The sequence below is a fragment of the Pantherophis guttatus genome, chromosome 7 (assembly GCF_059756535.1).
Source record: "Pantherophis guttatus breed Tessera chromosome 7, ASM5975653v1, whole genome shotgun sequence".
In the NCBI taxonomy this organism is placed as follows: domain Eukaryota; kingdom Metazoa; phylum Chordata; class Lepidosauria; order Squamata; family Colubridae; genus Pantherophis; species Pantherophis guttatus.
The window spans coordinates 92,521,398-92,533,946 of NC_142069.1; the positions used below are offsets into that span (position 1 = coordinate 92,521,398).

The 12,549-nt window shown below is 43.4% G+C and overlaps 1 protein-coding gene across 1 annotated transcript in view; it reads left to right on the top strand.

Annotated features, from left to right (window-relative positions):
- The window catches only part of ELAPOR2 (endosome-lysosome associated apoptosis and autophagy regulator family member 2), a 69,716-nt gene that overhangs the window by 54,187 nt on the left and 2,980 nt on the right, over positions 1-12,549 (top strand). Inside the window, exons 15-19 of the mRNA XM_034424853.3 lie at positions 651-824; positions 3,294-3,483; positions 6,405-6,501; positions 8,433-8,534; positions 11,535-11,661. Of these exons, the coding sequence (XP_034280744.2) occupies positions 651-824; positions 3,294-3,483; positions 6,405-6,501; positions 8,433-8,534; positions 11,535-11,661 (690 nt within the window). The remainder of the gene's footprint in view (positions 1-650; positions 825-3,293; positions 3,484-6,404; positions 6,502-8,432; positions 8,535-11,534; positions 11,662-12,549) is intronic.

A 12,549-nucleotide genomic window follows, 5' to 3' on the forward strand; every position in this document is an offset into this window, starting at 1 on the left:
ATATTCCTTGCAGACAACTGGCCATTTGCATCCTTTTAGAGGGTCTTTGAAGCACTTGGAGGTTTATCTGTGTCCTCAGCACGGGTGAAATGCTATCGGTTCACTCCGGTTCGGGCAAACTGGTAGTGATATAAACTACCGGTTTGGGCGAATAGGTAGTAAAAAAATGCTTTAAAAAAGTAAAAAAAAAAAAAAAGGTTCTGACGATCACAGCTGTGCCACACGATCATCGGGAACCTTTTTTTTTTTTTTACTTTTTTAAAGCATTTTTTTACTACCTATTTGCCCAAACTGGTAGTAAAAAAATGCTTTAAAAAAGTAAAAAAAAAAAAGTTGGTCATGCCCATCCAATCACATGAACCCCCCCACCAAGCCACGTCCACGAAGCCACGCTCAAAGAACCAGTAGGAACAAATTTTACATTTCACCACTGGTCCTCAGGGATACCTGAATAGAGCTCCTGGTTCCTGTAGTCTGCAATTTTTTTCTTCTGGAAATCCATTCCTACTTTTGAAGCGAAACGTCTTCAAAAGAAAAGAAAAAAAACCCCTTGGGACAGCCATGACCTGGATGACGGAGAATCTCTACAGACTTTTATCTTCTGCAGCCGCTCACTTCTGTTTGGTCCTCTTTTCCTCTTCTCTTCTCAGGACCGCTCCGCCTGCTACAACGACTGCCTCTTCTCCTCCGTCAGGAACAACCGAAGCCTGGCTTACGATTTTGGCCGCCTGAGCAGGGTGGGCTCCTTAATGAACGGGCCGAGCTTCACCGCCAGAGGCACGAAGTTCTTCCATTTCTTCAACATCAGCCTCTGCGGCTCCCAAGTAAGCGCCTGCCTGCCTGCCCAAGATCTGTCACAGGCCAAATACCAGGCAATCTCATCTGGTCAGAGCCCGGAGTCGTGTGTCTCTCCTCTCTTGCGGTGCCTGCCGTTTGTAACCGTCTCCCCTCTGTCACTCAACAGGCCTTGCGCCTTTGAGCATTTAGGAAGGCTCCGAAAACCTAGGTTTCCCCACGGGAGATGAACCTGGCTAACAGAGAAGCCGGTTTTGGGAAGGTGGGAGGCGGGTTTGAAGGATGCTGCGGTTATGTCGATTTGGGTTTTGGTTCCCACCATGCTGTTCCTTTAATGTCCGATGCCTGGAGTCACGGCCCCACAGTTTGGGTGGCCGTACGAATCCGAACCTAAACAGACAGATAAATAAAGCTTGTCATCTTATTGGGATCTCCAGCCGATTGGAGAATGAGTGAAATGAAATAGGGACTGGTTGACTCTTGCCCCTGTTAGGAAGATGTCAATCACACTATCACGTCTGATCTAGAGAGGGAGGGATGTGGTTGGTCTGGCCGTAGATTTGGGATGCAAAAATCAGACAATTACAGAAAAATTTAATTCTCTGCTACCATCTGCAGTTCTGGTTTTCCTTCCTTCCTCCCCCACTCCCTCTCCTTCCTTCTTTCCTTCTCCCTCCCTCCCTCCCTCCCTCCCTCCTTTCTTTCTTTCTTTCTTTCTTTCTTTCTTTCTTTCTTTCTTTCTTTCTTTCTTTCTTTCTCTCTCCCTTCCCCCCTCCCTCTTTCTTTCTTTCTTTCTTTCTTTCTCCTTCTTTCTTTCTTCTTTCTTTCTTTCTCTCTTCCTTCCTCCCTCTTTCTTTCTTTCTTTCTCCCTCCCTCCCTCTTTCTTTCTTTCTTTCTTTCTCTCCCTTCCTCCCTCTTTCTTTCTTTCTTTCTTTCTTTCTTTCTTTCTTTCTTTCTTTCTTTCTCCCAAATCTGGCAGCCATACTATTATCAAATTATCTCCTTTCACTGTTCATCTCACTGTCAACTCATTAAAGTAGCCAGATCATTAAGATGGCTATTAAAACAGCTGCCTCTTTGTACTCTTGAAACCTGAGAAAAGAATGGCTACCCTGTATGTACAGAATAACATCAAGTCGTTTTTTAATTAGAGTTTTGAGGTTGTCATTCTATCACAAAATCTTCGCAAATATTGTTTTTGAAATGGACCCTTTTCTGGCAGACATTCAGATGGAAGAAGATCAATGTCCATACAGGGGACATTCCACTCACAAAATGATGTTTTGTATTATTGTCTGAGATCAATCATGAAACTGATTGTTTCTTGTTTTATTGGTCCCATTTGCCCCATCCCATGGCAGCATCTGACATTTTATAGCTCTCTCCTGCTATTTTTACTCAAGTTGGTGATCGTTTATTGCACTAGATAGCACCCACTGCATTCTGGTTATTTGGGGGAAAAACTAATACGCCCAGTGTCAAAATGAAATTGGAGGAATATGCCATCATTCTGTTTTGTGGCTATTGTTGTACAGTGGCAGAGCAACCTCACACAAACCCTGGCATTATTTGTGCAGTAGGAAGAACAGATCCATTTACGGATATGCAAGACTCGAAAGGTTTATAACTAGCATGCAGATAGGCAATATGGGTCAGTGGTTCCATACTGAAGTCCACAGAGCCTTTTTCTCAGGCTATTCATGAAAGTGGCAGTATCCCTTCTTCTAAATCACCCTTAAGTGGCTGGATTGTTATTTAAAAGTCAAATTACAGCTCATTGTCCTGTGCAAGAAAGCAACATGATTCCTTTCTTTCTTTCTTTCTTTCTTTCTTTCTTTCTTTCTTTCTTTCTTTCTTTCTTTCTTTCTCTTCCTTCCTTCCTTCCTTCCTTCCTTTGTCTCTCTTTTCTCTTTCTCCCTTCCTTCCTTCCCTCCTTCTTTCTTTCTTTCTTTGTTTCTTTCCTCCTCTCCCCCTCTCCTCCTCCTCCTTTTCCTCCTGCTCCTGCTCCTCTTCCTCCTCTTCCCCCCAATGCAGAAGCCAATCTCCTTTCTCTCTCTCTCTCTCTCCCTCTCTCTCTTTCTCCCTCCCTCCCTCTTTCTTTCCTTTTCTTTCTTTCTTTCTTTCCTTCTTTCTTTCTTTCCTCCCTCCTTCTCCCCCCTCCTCTTCTTCCTCCTCTTCTCCCCACTGCAGAGGCCAACCTCCTCTCCCCCCCCTCTCTCTCCCTCCCTCCCTCCCTCCCTTCCTTCCTCCCTCCCTCCCTTCCCTCCTTCCCTCCCCCCCTCCTCTCTCTCCTCCTTCTAGTTGTTTGATTATCTTCAAAGGAATCACCAGGTTCCTTTCACTGTCACGCAACTCCGTTTTTTGCGGATGGTTTCCTGAATTTGTCAGCAAACTGGCACGGAATTGTAGAAGCCTCTGACTCTGGTTTGACCTACGTTAAGAAGTTTGCCATGCTCATCAATAAACAAATCGCCCTTTCCCCCTTTCAACTTCCACAGGGAGAGAAGAGAGCCGTCTGTGCAGACAACATAACGGATATCACCCTTAAGGATATGGTGGCCGAGTCAGAAGATTATTCCAACGTCGTGCGGGCGTTTGTCTGCCAGTCGACCATCATCCCTCCGGACAGCAAGGGCTTCCGTACAGCTCTGGCCCTCCAGTCGACCAGCCTGGCCGACGTGTTCCTGGGTAATCTTCTCCTTGTGGCGATGCAAGAATGGACAGCAGTGAAGCTGAGGCTTTAGAGGGGGCATAGGAGGTCATGGACTTCATCCAACAGAGCTCTGATACTTAGAAATAGGATGGTTTTGATGGGTAGTTTTTGCAAGTCTAAAGACAGGCGTCAGGGGATGTCCGCATCATCTGTCAAGGGTGGTCTTGATAGAGGAGAATATTTGTAGTTCTGGGTTTAATTATGGGGTCCTTGGTGCTCTCTGGGCTTGGCAGTTTTCTTGCAGATGTTTCACTACCCAGCTAGGTAACATTGTCAGTGCTAGAAGAGAGGGGGGAGGAGGAGGAGGAGAGGAGGAGGAGAAGAGGGAGAGGAAGGAGGAGGAAGAAGAGGAGGAGGAGGAGGAGGAGGACTATGGGGTCTTTGGTGCTCTTTGATCTTGGTGGTTTCCTTGCAGACGTTTCATGACCCAACTAGGGAACATCATCAGTGCTAGAAGGGAGAGGGGTTTGCAGGGAGGAGGAGGAGGAGGAGGAGGAGGAGGAGGAGGAGGAGGAGGAGGAGGAGGACTGAAGGGTCCTTGATGCTCTCTGATTTTGGTGGTTTTCTTGCAGATGTTTCATGACCCAACTAAGTAACATCATGAGTGCCAGTAGGCTATTTATTTATTTATTTGTTTGTTTTAATTTGTATACCGCCCTTCTCCGGCAGGACTCAGGGTGGTGAACAGCCAAAATAAAACAGAACATACAAAATTTAAAAACAGTTTAAAAATAATTAAATATTTTTGGCCACAATTTAAAACAACCCAATTAAAATCAATTAAATTTAACCAAAACTGTGGGATCAAGCCAGCCTGGCTAGGTGAAATAAATAAGTTTTCAGGGCTATGGGGTTTCCTCTCATTTTAGAATAGAATATAACCTAGAATATAAAATGTTCACTAGAATATTAAATGAGAGCAAACTTCACTCCCTAGTAGCGCTGATGATGTTACCTAGGTTGGTAATGAAACATCTGCAAGAAAACAACCAAGCTCAGAGAGCACCAGGGACCCCTCAAGGAAGGTACCGATAGAACCTGACCTCAGGGCATCAACGGTGACTAAAATAGGAGCTGTCGCGTAGTGAAACATTTGCTTTCCATCATGACTAAGAAGGAGCAAAATCTTCCCTGACTTGTATTATGATGGTAGAAGGAGATAAACTAACACATTTCCTAATATTTGAATGGGAGACAATTAAGAAATCCCCAAATGTAGGCTGCATTTCACTACTGGAGGAAGGCAATGGTTGATCCTTCCCTTATCATTGCCAAGAAACTTACTCAAAGATGTCTATATAGTCAGCAGAAATTGAGACTGGTGGTATTTATCTTAATCTTTCCATTCCAATTGACCTCTAAAGAATACAGTAATATCTATAAATAATACGTCCATCAGAGAAATAAATGGCAGTAGGTGGGTTGCATTTCTTGGATCTGGAAGCCTTATCTCAGGTTCCTACTCTAGGATCTAACCCTGCTTCCCCATTCCTCATGGCCTCCACAGTAGATGCAAGAAATACTATTGAGATTTAATATTACCTGCAGAGTAGACTTCCAGGTTGGAGCTTCAAGTTCTTGAGATGTTCCTCAAGTTCTTGAGATGTTCTTCAAGCTTGGGCACACCCCAAGATAACCTGCTGGACAGCAGTTCTGGTAACTGTATTTTATGGAAGATGCAAATAGTCTCGTGTAACTGATGCTTTTGATACAGGAGTATCTACTAATAAATATCTCTGTTTGTTTGATCGACCAACTGATTTTAATGGATTACTGTAATTAGTACTTAAAATCAGTGGTCACATCATCCATTCTCAGTTTAGGGGGCTCTAATGACCTGAAGGAAGTCTAAAATCTTGCAGTTTTATTATATATAAAAATACTGTGCTTATTGATAGAAGAAAATCCTTCTTTTAAGATATTGGGGTGATTATTATTATTTTTTTGTAATTTTCTATACTTAATTGCTAATAAATTAGATTCCAAATTACTTTTAAAAGAAAGCTTCCTTTATCCATATGCTTCCATTGCTCAAGGGGTATCATTACAGATTCATGCAGGGAAGCTTCAGAACTTAATTGGTTTAACCGAGTAACATTTGTCTTCCTTTCTTTGAGTCAAAAAAAATCTACTACTTGTTCACAAAAATATCGCTCAGAGCCTTGATTGAGTTGAATTCCCTTCCTGGCGATTATATTCATGTCCTTTTCTTGGCAAGGATAGGCAAATAGTTTGTCACCGCTTTTTTTCTGGGACATTTTTCAATTTCCAGGCTAGTCTAAATGCTCACGTACCACCAACGTTCCCACTGAGAAACCCAACCAAAGCAAGGACGGTGGAAGCGATCCAATCTATGAATGCAAAACTTTATTGAGAACATCATTTCGGCACTGATGAGAGCAAAATCAGATCTAGCTATTCCCCACACAAGCCCACATAATTAAAGTATAGGATTCATTCTCCCTTCCCCTATTAATGCAGGTCACATTGTCCAATGGCGTGTCATTGTATTGTTATGAGAAAAAGTCTTTGACTTTGGTGAACACCTGCCAAAGTGTCCTTGGCTCTCACAGCTTGTCTCCTTGGTATCTGCAGCCTACATTCCATCTCACCCTTCCCTCCCCCCTGGTTCGTTGGCAAACTGAGAAGCGACAGTGGTTGCAACAGCATAAGCACACTTCGAACTTGACACGCGCATTTAATTCTTCCACATAGTCCTGGGGATTTTTATAAGAAACCAGAAAATATATCGAGCGTCGAAATGTCTCGGTTTGGCCTTAGACCAACTTGCATCGTAACAAATCAAATCTGCCCGATAACGTTTTGTGGAATATATAGTCTTTTTCCCAACCGCCTATAAATTCTTTCAGAAATGGTTTCCTTTTCTTCTCTGCAGGAGCAACTGTTGAAAGCACCCTGGGAAATGTTAATATTAAGCCGGAAATGTTTGCACCATCTGAGACAAAGCTGCCTGATGTTCATTTTTATTACAAGTAAGTAGAAGAATGAATCGCTTGACTCTTGGTTCTCCTTTGCAATCTGCAGAGGAGGGAATGTGAAAATTCAGGAGAAACTGACACTCTCATCAAGGACCAAATTAAATAGTCAGGAGGCATCATAATTTGTTTGGACTGTGGGTGTTATAACCCCCCCCCACCCCCACCCCCCGTAATATCATGCTTTCTTTCTTTCTTCTCTCTATGGCTACGTTCTGTTTGGCATCAAACTAATCAAGGAGAGAAGCAACTTTTCTTTTATTTATTTCATCAAGCATGCGTTAGATAACAGATATAAGTATATATACTTATATAAGTATATATATGATATAAGTATAAATATGAATACATGAAATGAATACGAATAAAAGGGAACATTAGGACAGGGACGGAAGGCACGCTGGTGCTCTTACAGACCCTTACAGACCTCTTAGGAATGGGGTGAGGTCGACAGTAGACAGTCTAAGGTTAAAGTTTTGGGGGTTTGGGGAAGAAACCACAGAGTCAGGTAGTGCATTCCAGGCATTGACCACTCTGTTGCTGAAGTCGTATTTTCTGCAATCGAGTTTGGAGCGGTTTACCTTGAGTTTGTATCTATTATTTGCTCGTGTATTGTTGTGGTTGAAGCTGAAGTAGTCATTGACAGGAAGGACATTGTGGCAGATAGTTTTATGTACTATGCTTAGGTCAGACTGAAGTCGGCATAGTTCTAAGTTGTCTAAGTCCAAAATTTCAAGTCTGGTGGCATAAGGTATTCTGTTGCGAGCGGAGGAGTGGAGGACTCTTCTCGTGAAATATCTCTGGACTCTCTCGATTGTATTAATGTTCGATAGGCAATGTGGGTTCCAGACAGATGAGCTGTATTCAAGGATTGGTTTGGCAAAAGTTTTGTATGCCTTAGTTTGCAATTCAATATTACTTGAGAAGAAACAACGCAAGATTAGGTTAACAACTCTTAATGCTTTTTTGGCAATGCTGTTACAGTGAGCTCTGGCACTTAGATCGTTTGAGATGAGTACTCCAAGGTCCTTGACAGAGTGAGGGTCATCTACGAGGGTCATATCTGCCCAGCTTGTATTTGGTGTTCTGATTTTTTTTGCCAGTGTGTAAGAAAGCGCATTTGTTGGTTGAGATTTGGAGTTGCCAGTTGTTTGGCCATTCTGACACATAGTCAAGGTCTTTTTGTAGGGTAGCAGCATTGTCAGTGGTGTTGAATAGTTGTACATCATCAGCGTTTTACATCATCCGCAAAGAGATGTAAAGGGGTAGAGCTTGACTCAAGAGTATCTTTATTGCCAAATCTTACAGCTGCTAATAAATAGACTTAGGATAACTTTATCGCCACTTTGAATGTGCACTAATCGGCATACATTAAAATGAAATTTCATTGCATTCAGCTCTCAGAGGGTCTCCACTTCCAATATACATTACATAAACATGACTAAATAAATTAATTAATACAAAATTATGCATATTAGTATGACACAGAGAAACAACAGGATGTGTACATGTAGATGGCTAGAAAAACGAATCTTGCGAGTTTACCAGACGGATGGATGGCCAAAGGAACAAAGCTGTTACAGAATCTGGTCGTCCTGCTAGAAATACTTTGAAACCTCCTCCCGGAGAGAAGCAAAAGGAACAGACTGTGAAGTGGGCGTGTGGAGTCATTATTATAAAATATTATAAAAACCGGCAATCACTTCATAAAGCATCCAGCCAAAGCTTCATAAAGCATCCAGCCAAAGCTTCATTTGTAGCTGAGACAAGCATGGGAGAAGACACCTTCTCCCACCCAAAAAAAGAAATTGAAGCTGTCAACATCCCAACCAAAGCAGGCACCTCGTTTTTCACCGCAGGAGGCCGAGAGCTCTGCAACTCTCTGGCTAACACCTGGAATTCTTTTTTCTCCTTTTTTTTTTGCCCAGGTCTTCGGGAGCTTCGGCCACTTGTGAACACGGGCGTGCGTCTGTTGTGACGATGAGGTGCAACCCCACGAAACTTGGCCAGGGAGAAATCTCAGTTCCCAGGTATGTGTTAGGACGAGAAACTCGAGCGGAGACCTCTCGGCAGGTGTCCATCCTCCTGGATAATTTCATATGTTTCAGATTCACGTGCCATTCTTTCAGAAGGTTATTGGAAGAAGCGTCTGTATGATTGGTATCGCCTTCAATTTAAGTGAAACCTGGAGAGCCTCTTGAGTGGGCTTCCTCAACCATTTTGTCCACGGAGCCTTCTGAAAAATCTGACAATAATCCCTGGGCTTCTTCTGAGAAAAATGTATTTCATTGCCTAAAAATAAAATACACAAAGGAAACTACTTACTCTCAGTGATCAAAATATTAAAAATAATTCAAATAACATTAGATAGTGAGATATATTCAGGTTACCTGAGTGGTGCGAGGTGGAGCTCTCGCCTCACAATCAGGAGGCTGTGAGTTCGTTCCTAGGTAGAGGCAGATATTTCTCTCTCTGGGCACAATGAATATATATCTCCTGAATATAACTCCGCACTGGTGACAGGAAGGGCATCTGGCCAGTAAACACTCAGCTCCATTCAGTTGCCCAGACTCCACCCCGCAAGGGATTATGGGGTCATTAAAAGAGGATGATAATATATTCAGGTTACCAAACATTTTTGGAGTCATGCATCAATTACTTTGTTGCCTACGTTCAAAACAAGTAGTCCTTGGCCTACGACCGTTTGTTCAGTGATGGTGTTGAATGAATGGTAGTTACAACCAGTCTTTGGAATTCGGGCAGTTCCAGCACCTCTGCAGTCATGTGCTGCATCCCTTAGCAATGGAAATCCCAATTGATGTCGTAGGTTGAGAACTCCTCGTAATGAATGAAAAGCTAAATTTTAGTGTCTACGGAGATCTTCAGTCATCCAGGTCATGCTTGTCCCAAAAGTGCTTTTTCAAGAGGCAGCTGCGTTTTCTTGCCCCCCCCCACCTCGAAAACGCTACGCTTCTCATTCAAGAGAAGTTGCAAACTGAAGAAGCCTCTGGGATGAGAAGTGAAATGTTTTCAAGGGAAAAAAAAAACCAAGGAAGTCCACTTGCCTTTTGAAAAAGCACCTTTGGGTCTAAATGTAATGAAGAATGTAATGAAAATAAAAGGCTTCACCTTTTCCCCATCCAGGTTCACCGATGCCTTGAAATCTATCCGCAGAAGCCATCTTAAAAACCTCTGGTCTAGAATACCAGGCTCCTATTCTTCTTCTTCCTAACAAATTTCACTCTTACTCTGTGGGGTTTTGCTTCATTTGTCTGTTCAGCCGGAGAGGCTCTTTTGATGGTGCAGGTTTGTCCTCCGAGCCTGCGGGTCGGTTTATGAGCGTTTCGTTACCAGGCTAAGTAACATCTTCAGCGGAGTTCAGGGAACGTCAGTGTCCGTGTTCTTCTGTTTATAAGGGCTTCAGGTGTGGGTGTGTCAAGTGAGGGTCTTGTGCAGGGTCGGGTTTCAAAACCCATCATGACCGGTTCGCTCATGGGCGCGTGCGCGCACTCATCCACATCTGTGACACTTCTGCGCATGCACAGAAGTGTCCGGGTGGGTGGGCGGAGCCTCCCGCCATCGTCGCTACAGGTTTACCCGATCCGGGGCGAACCGGTAGCAACCTACCACTGGTCTTGTGACAGTCTTGTGACCGTCACTTGACACACCCACATCTGAAGCCCTTATAAACAGAAGACTTGCACTGGCATCAGTGCTGAAATCCAGTTTTTTTTACTACCGGTTCTGTGGGTGTGGCTTGGTGGGTGTGGCTTGGTGATCATGGCAGGGGAAGGATACTGCAAAATCCCCATTCCCTCCCCACTCCTGGGGGAAGGATATTGCAAAATCTCCCTTCCCACCCCACTCTGGGACCAGCCAGAGGTGATATTTGCCAATTCTCCAAACTGCTCAAAATTTCCGCTACCGGTTCTCCAGAACCTGTCAGAACCTGCTGGATTTCACCCCTGACTGACATCCCTAAACTCCGCTGAAGATGTTTAGTTTAGTTTAGTTTGGATTTATATACCGCCCTACTGCCGAAGGACTCAGGGCGGTGAACAGCCAAAAGATAAAACACACATAATATAAAATTTAAAAAACAATTTAAAACACATTAAATAAATTTGGCCCATACTGATTAAAACACCCCTATTTTTAAAAACAAATTAAAATTAAACAATTAAAAGGAGTTAGGCCAGCCCAGCCTGCTGGAATAAAAAGGTCTTGAGGGCACAGCGGAAAGTGCGTAAATCCGGGATCCTCCGTATCTCCGGGGGGAGCTCGTTCCAAATGGCAGGTGCCCCCACAGAGAAGGCTCTCCCCCTGGGGGCCGCCATGCGACACTGTTTGACCGATGGCACTCTGAGGAGCCCCTCTCTGTGGGAGCGTACTGGCTGGTGAGAGGCTGTCGGTGGCAGAAGGCGGTCTCGTAGGTATGTTACTTAGCCTGGTAATGAAATGTTTGGAAACCAACCCACAAGCTTGGAGAACGAACGTTCACTCTCATCCTACACCTGAACTGCAGATATTCACCACTATTGCAAAGGATCTTTTGAATTTGACGTGCAGTTTAGCGGAGACCAAACGAGACCCCTTTCCTTTACGTAGTTCCACCAACCTGAATTCTTAACCATGTACAAACTAAACTCCAAACAGTGCACTTACGGATTGATGCTCGCAAAAGAGCAGCCTCTGGCATGTCAGAATCCAAAGAGAAGACCGTGTGATGGAGAATTGAATCCTCGTTGGAGGATGCCCTGAAAGCACGCTGAGTAACGAAGTAGAAGACAGCCCATTAAAGAAGCAGAGTGCTCATAATATATTTATCTTGGACGTAGGAGTTGAACAGACCATAGTTTTGTGTTTTCGGAACATCGTTAATGGCCAACTTGGCAATGGGTGTGGGGTTTTTTTGCAGTTCATGGACTGATGGTGTGACAGGTGGAAAAACCTCTGTGAGAACCAATTAAGTTAACAATTTTCTCCCTTCTGAATGCATCACTCTAACCCAGCCAGCGTTTCTCCTCCAGTTCTTGTCCTGCAGGTACCTGTGATGGGTGTATGTTCTACTTCTTGTGGGAAAGCGCAGAAGCGTGTCCCATGTGCACCAAGCAGGACTATCACGAGATCGAGGGTGCTTGTAAAAAGGGACACCAGGTAATTAACCGGTTACATCTTTGGTGGCAGCATCAACACAGGTTGTGTAGTTAGACATTATACTTCCGGTCTTATTAAAAATACTTAATTCTGTTACAAGTTTGGGTAGGGCATGAGGGACCTCAAACATATCGCCAATGACCTTGATCCTTCACTTTTTCCTCTCACGAGAAGAGCTGAAACATAAGATACTTTATAAAATACGAGAATATCCTAAGACTTAAAATCAGTACAAAGTACGAAGTACGAAGAGAGGAATAATAGGGCAGTTGTTGAAGACGATTGTTTACAAACCATCATTTTGATCACTAGCTGGTTTTATGTAGACCGCTAGGCCTGGGGATAAAAATGGGTGTGGATGAATGCTGATGGGGATATCTTGAATTCAAAAGAAAGGGTGAGAAACCCTCTTAAATGTGGCCATAGAGTCAAGATGTATAAAATAATACATAGATGGTGAAAGGTATTATTTGAATGGAAGATTTAGTCCCAAATGACAAGGACTTTGTCTTCCATCTATGGGGATTTTCAGCCATCCCAACTTATGGTTGTCCCAAAGGTCCTTTTTTTCAAAAGGCAACTGGGTTTTTCTTTGCTTTTTTCCTTGAAGACATTTTGCTTCTCATCCAAGAAGATTCTTCAGTTCTGGAGAAGTTAGCTTCTTGGATGAGAAGCAAAACGTCTTCAAGGAAAAAACAAAGAAAAACCCAGTTGCCTTTTGAAAAAAAAGGACCTTTGGGACAACTGTGAGTTGGGATGGCTGAAAATCCCCATAGATGGAAGACAAAGTCCTTGTCATTTGCAAAGCTTCTTACAGAGAATGCTTAGCATTCTTTGGCCCAGGCAGGAAAGTACTTCTTCAGCAAAAAGATACCTTCAATAACATGT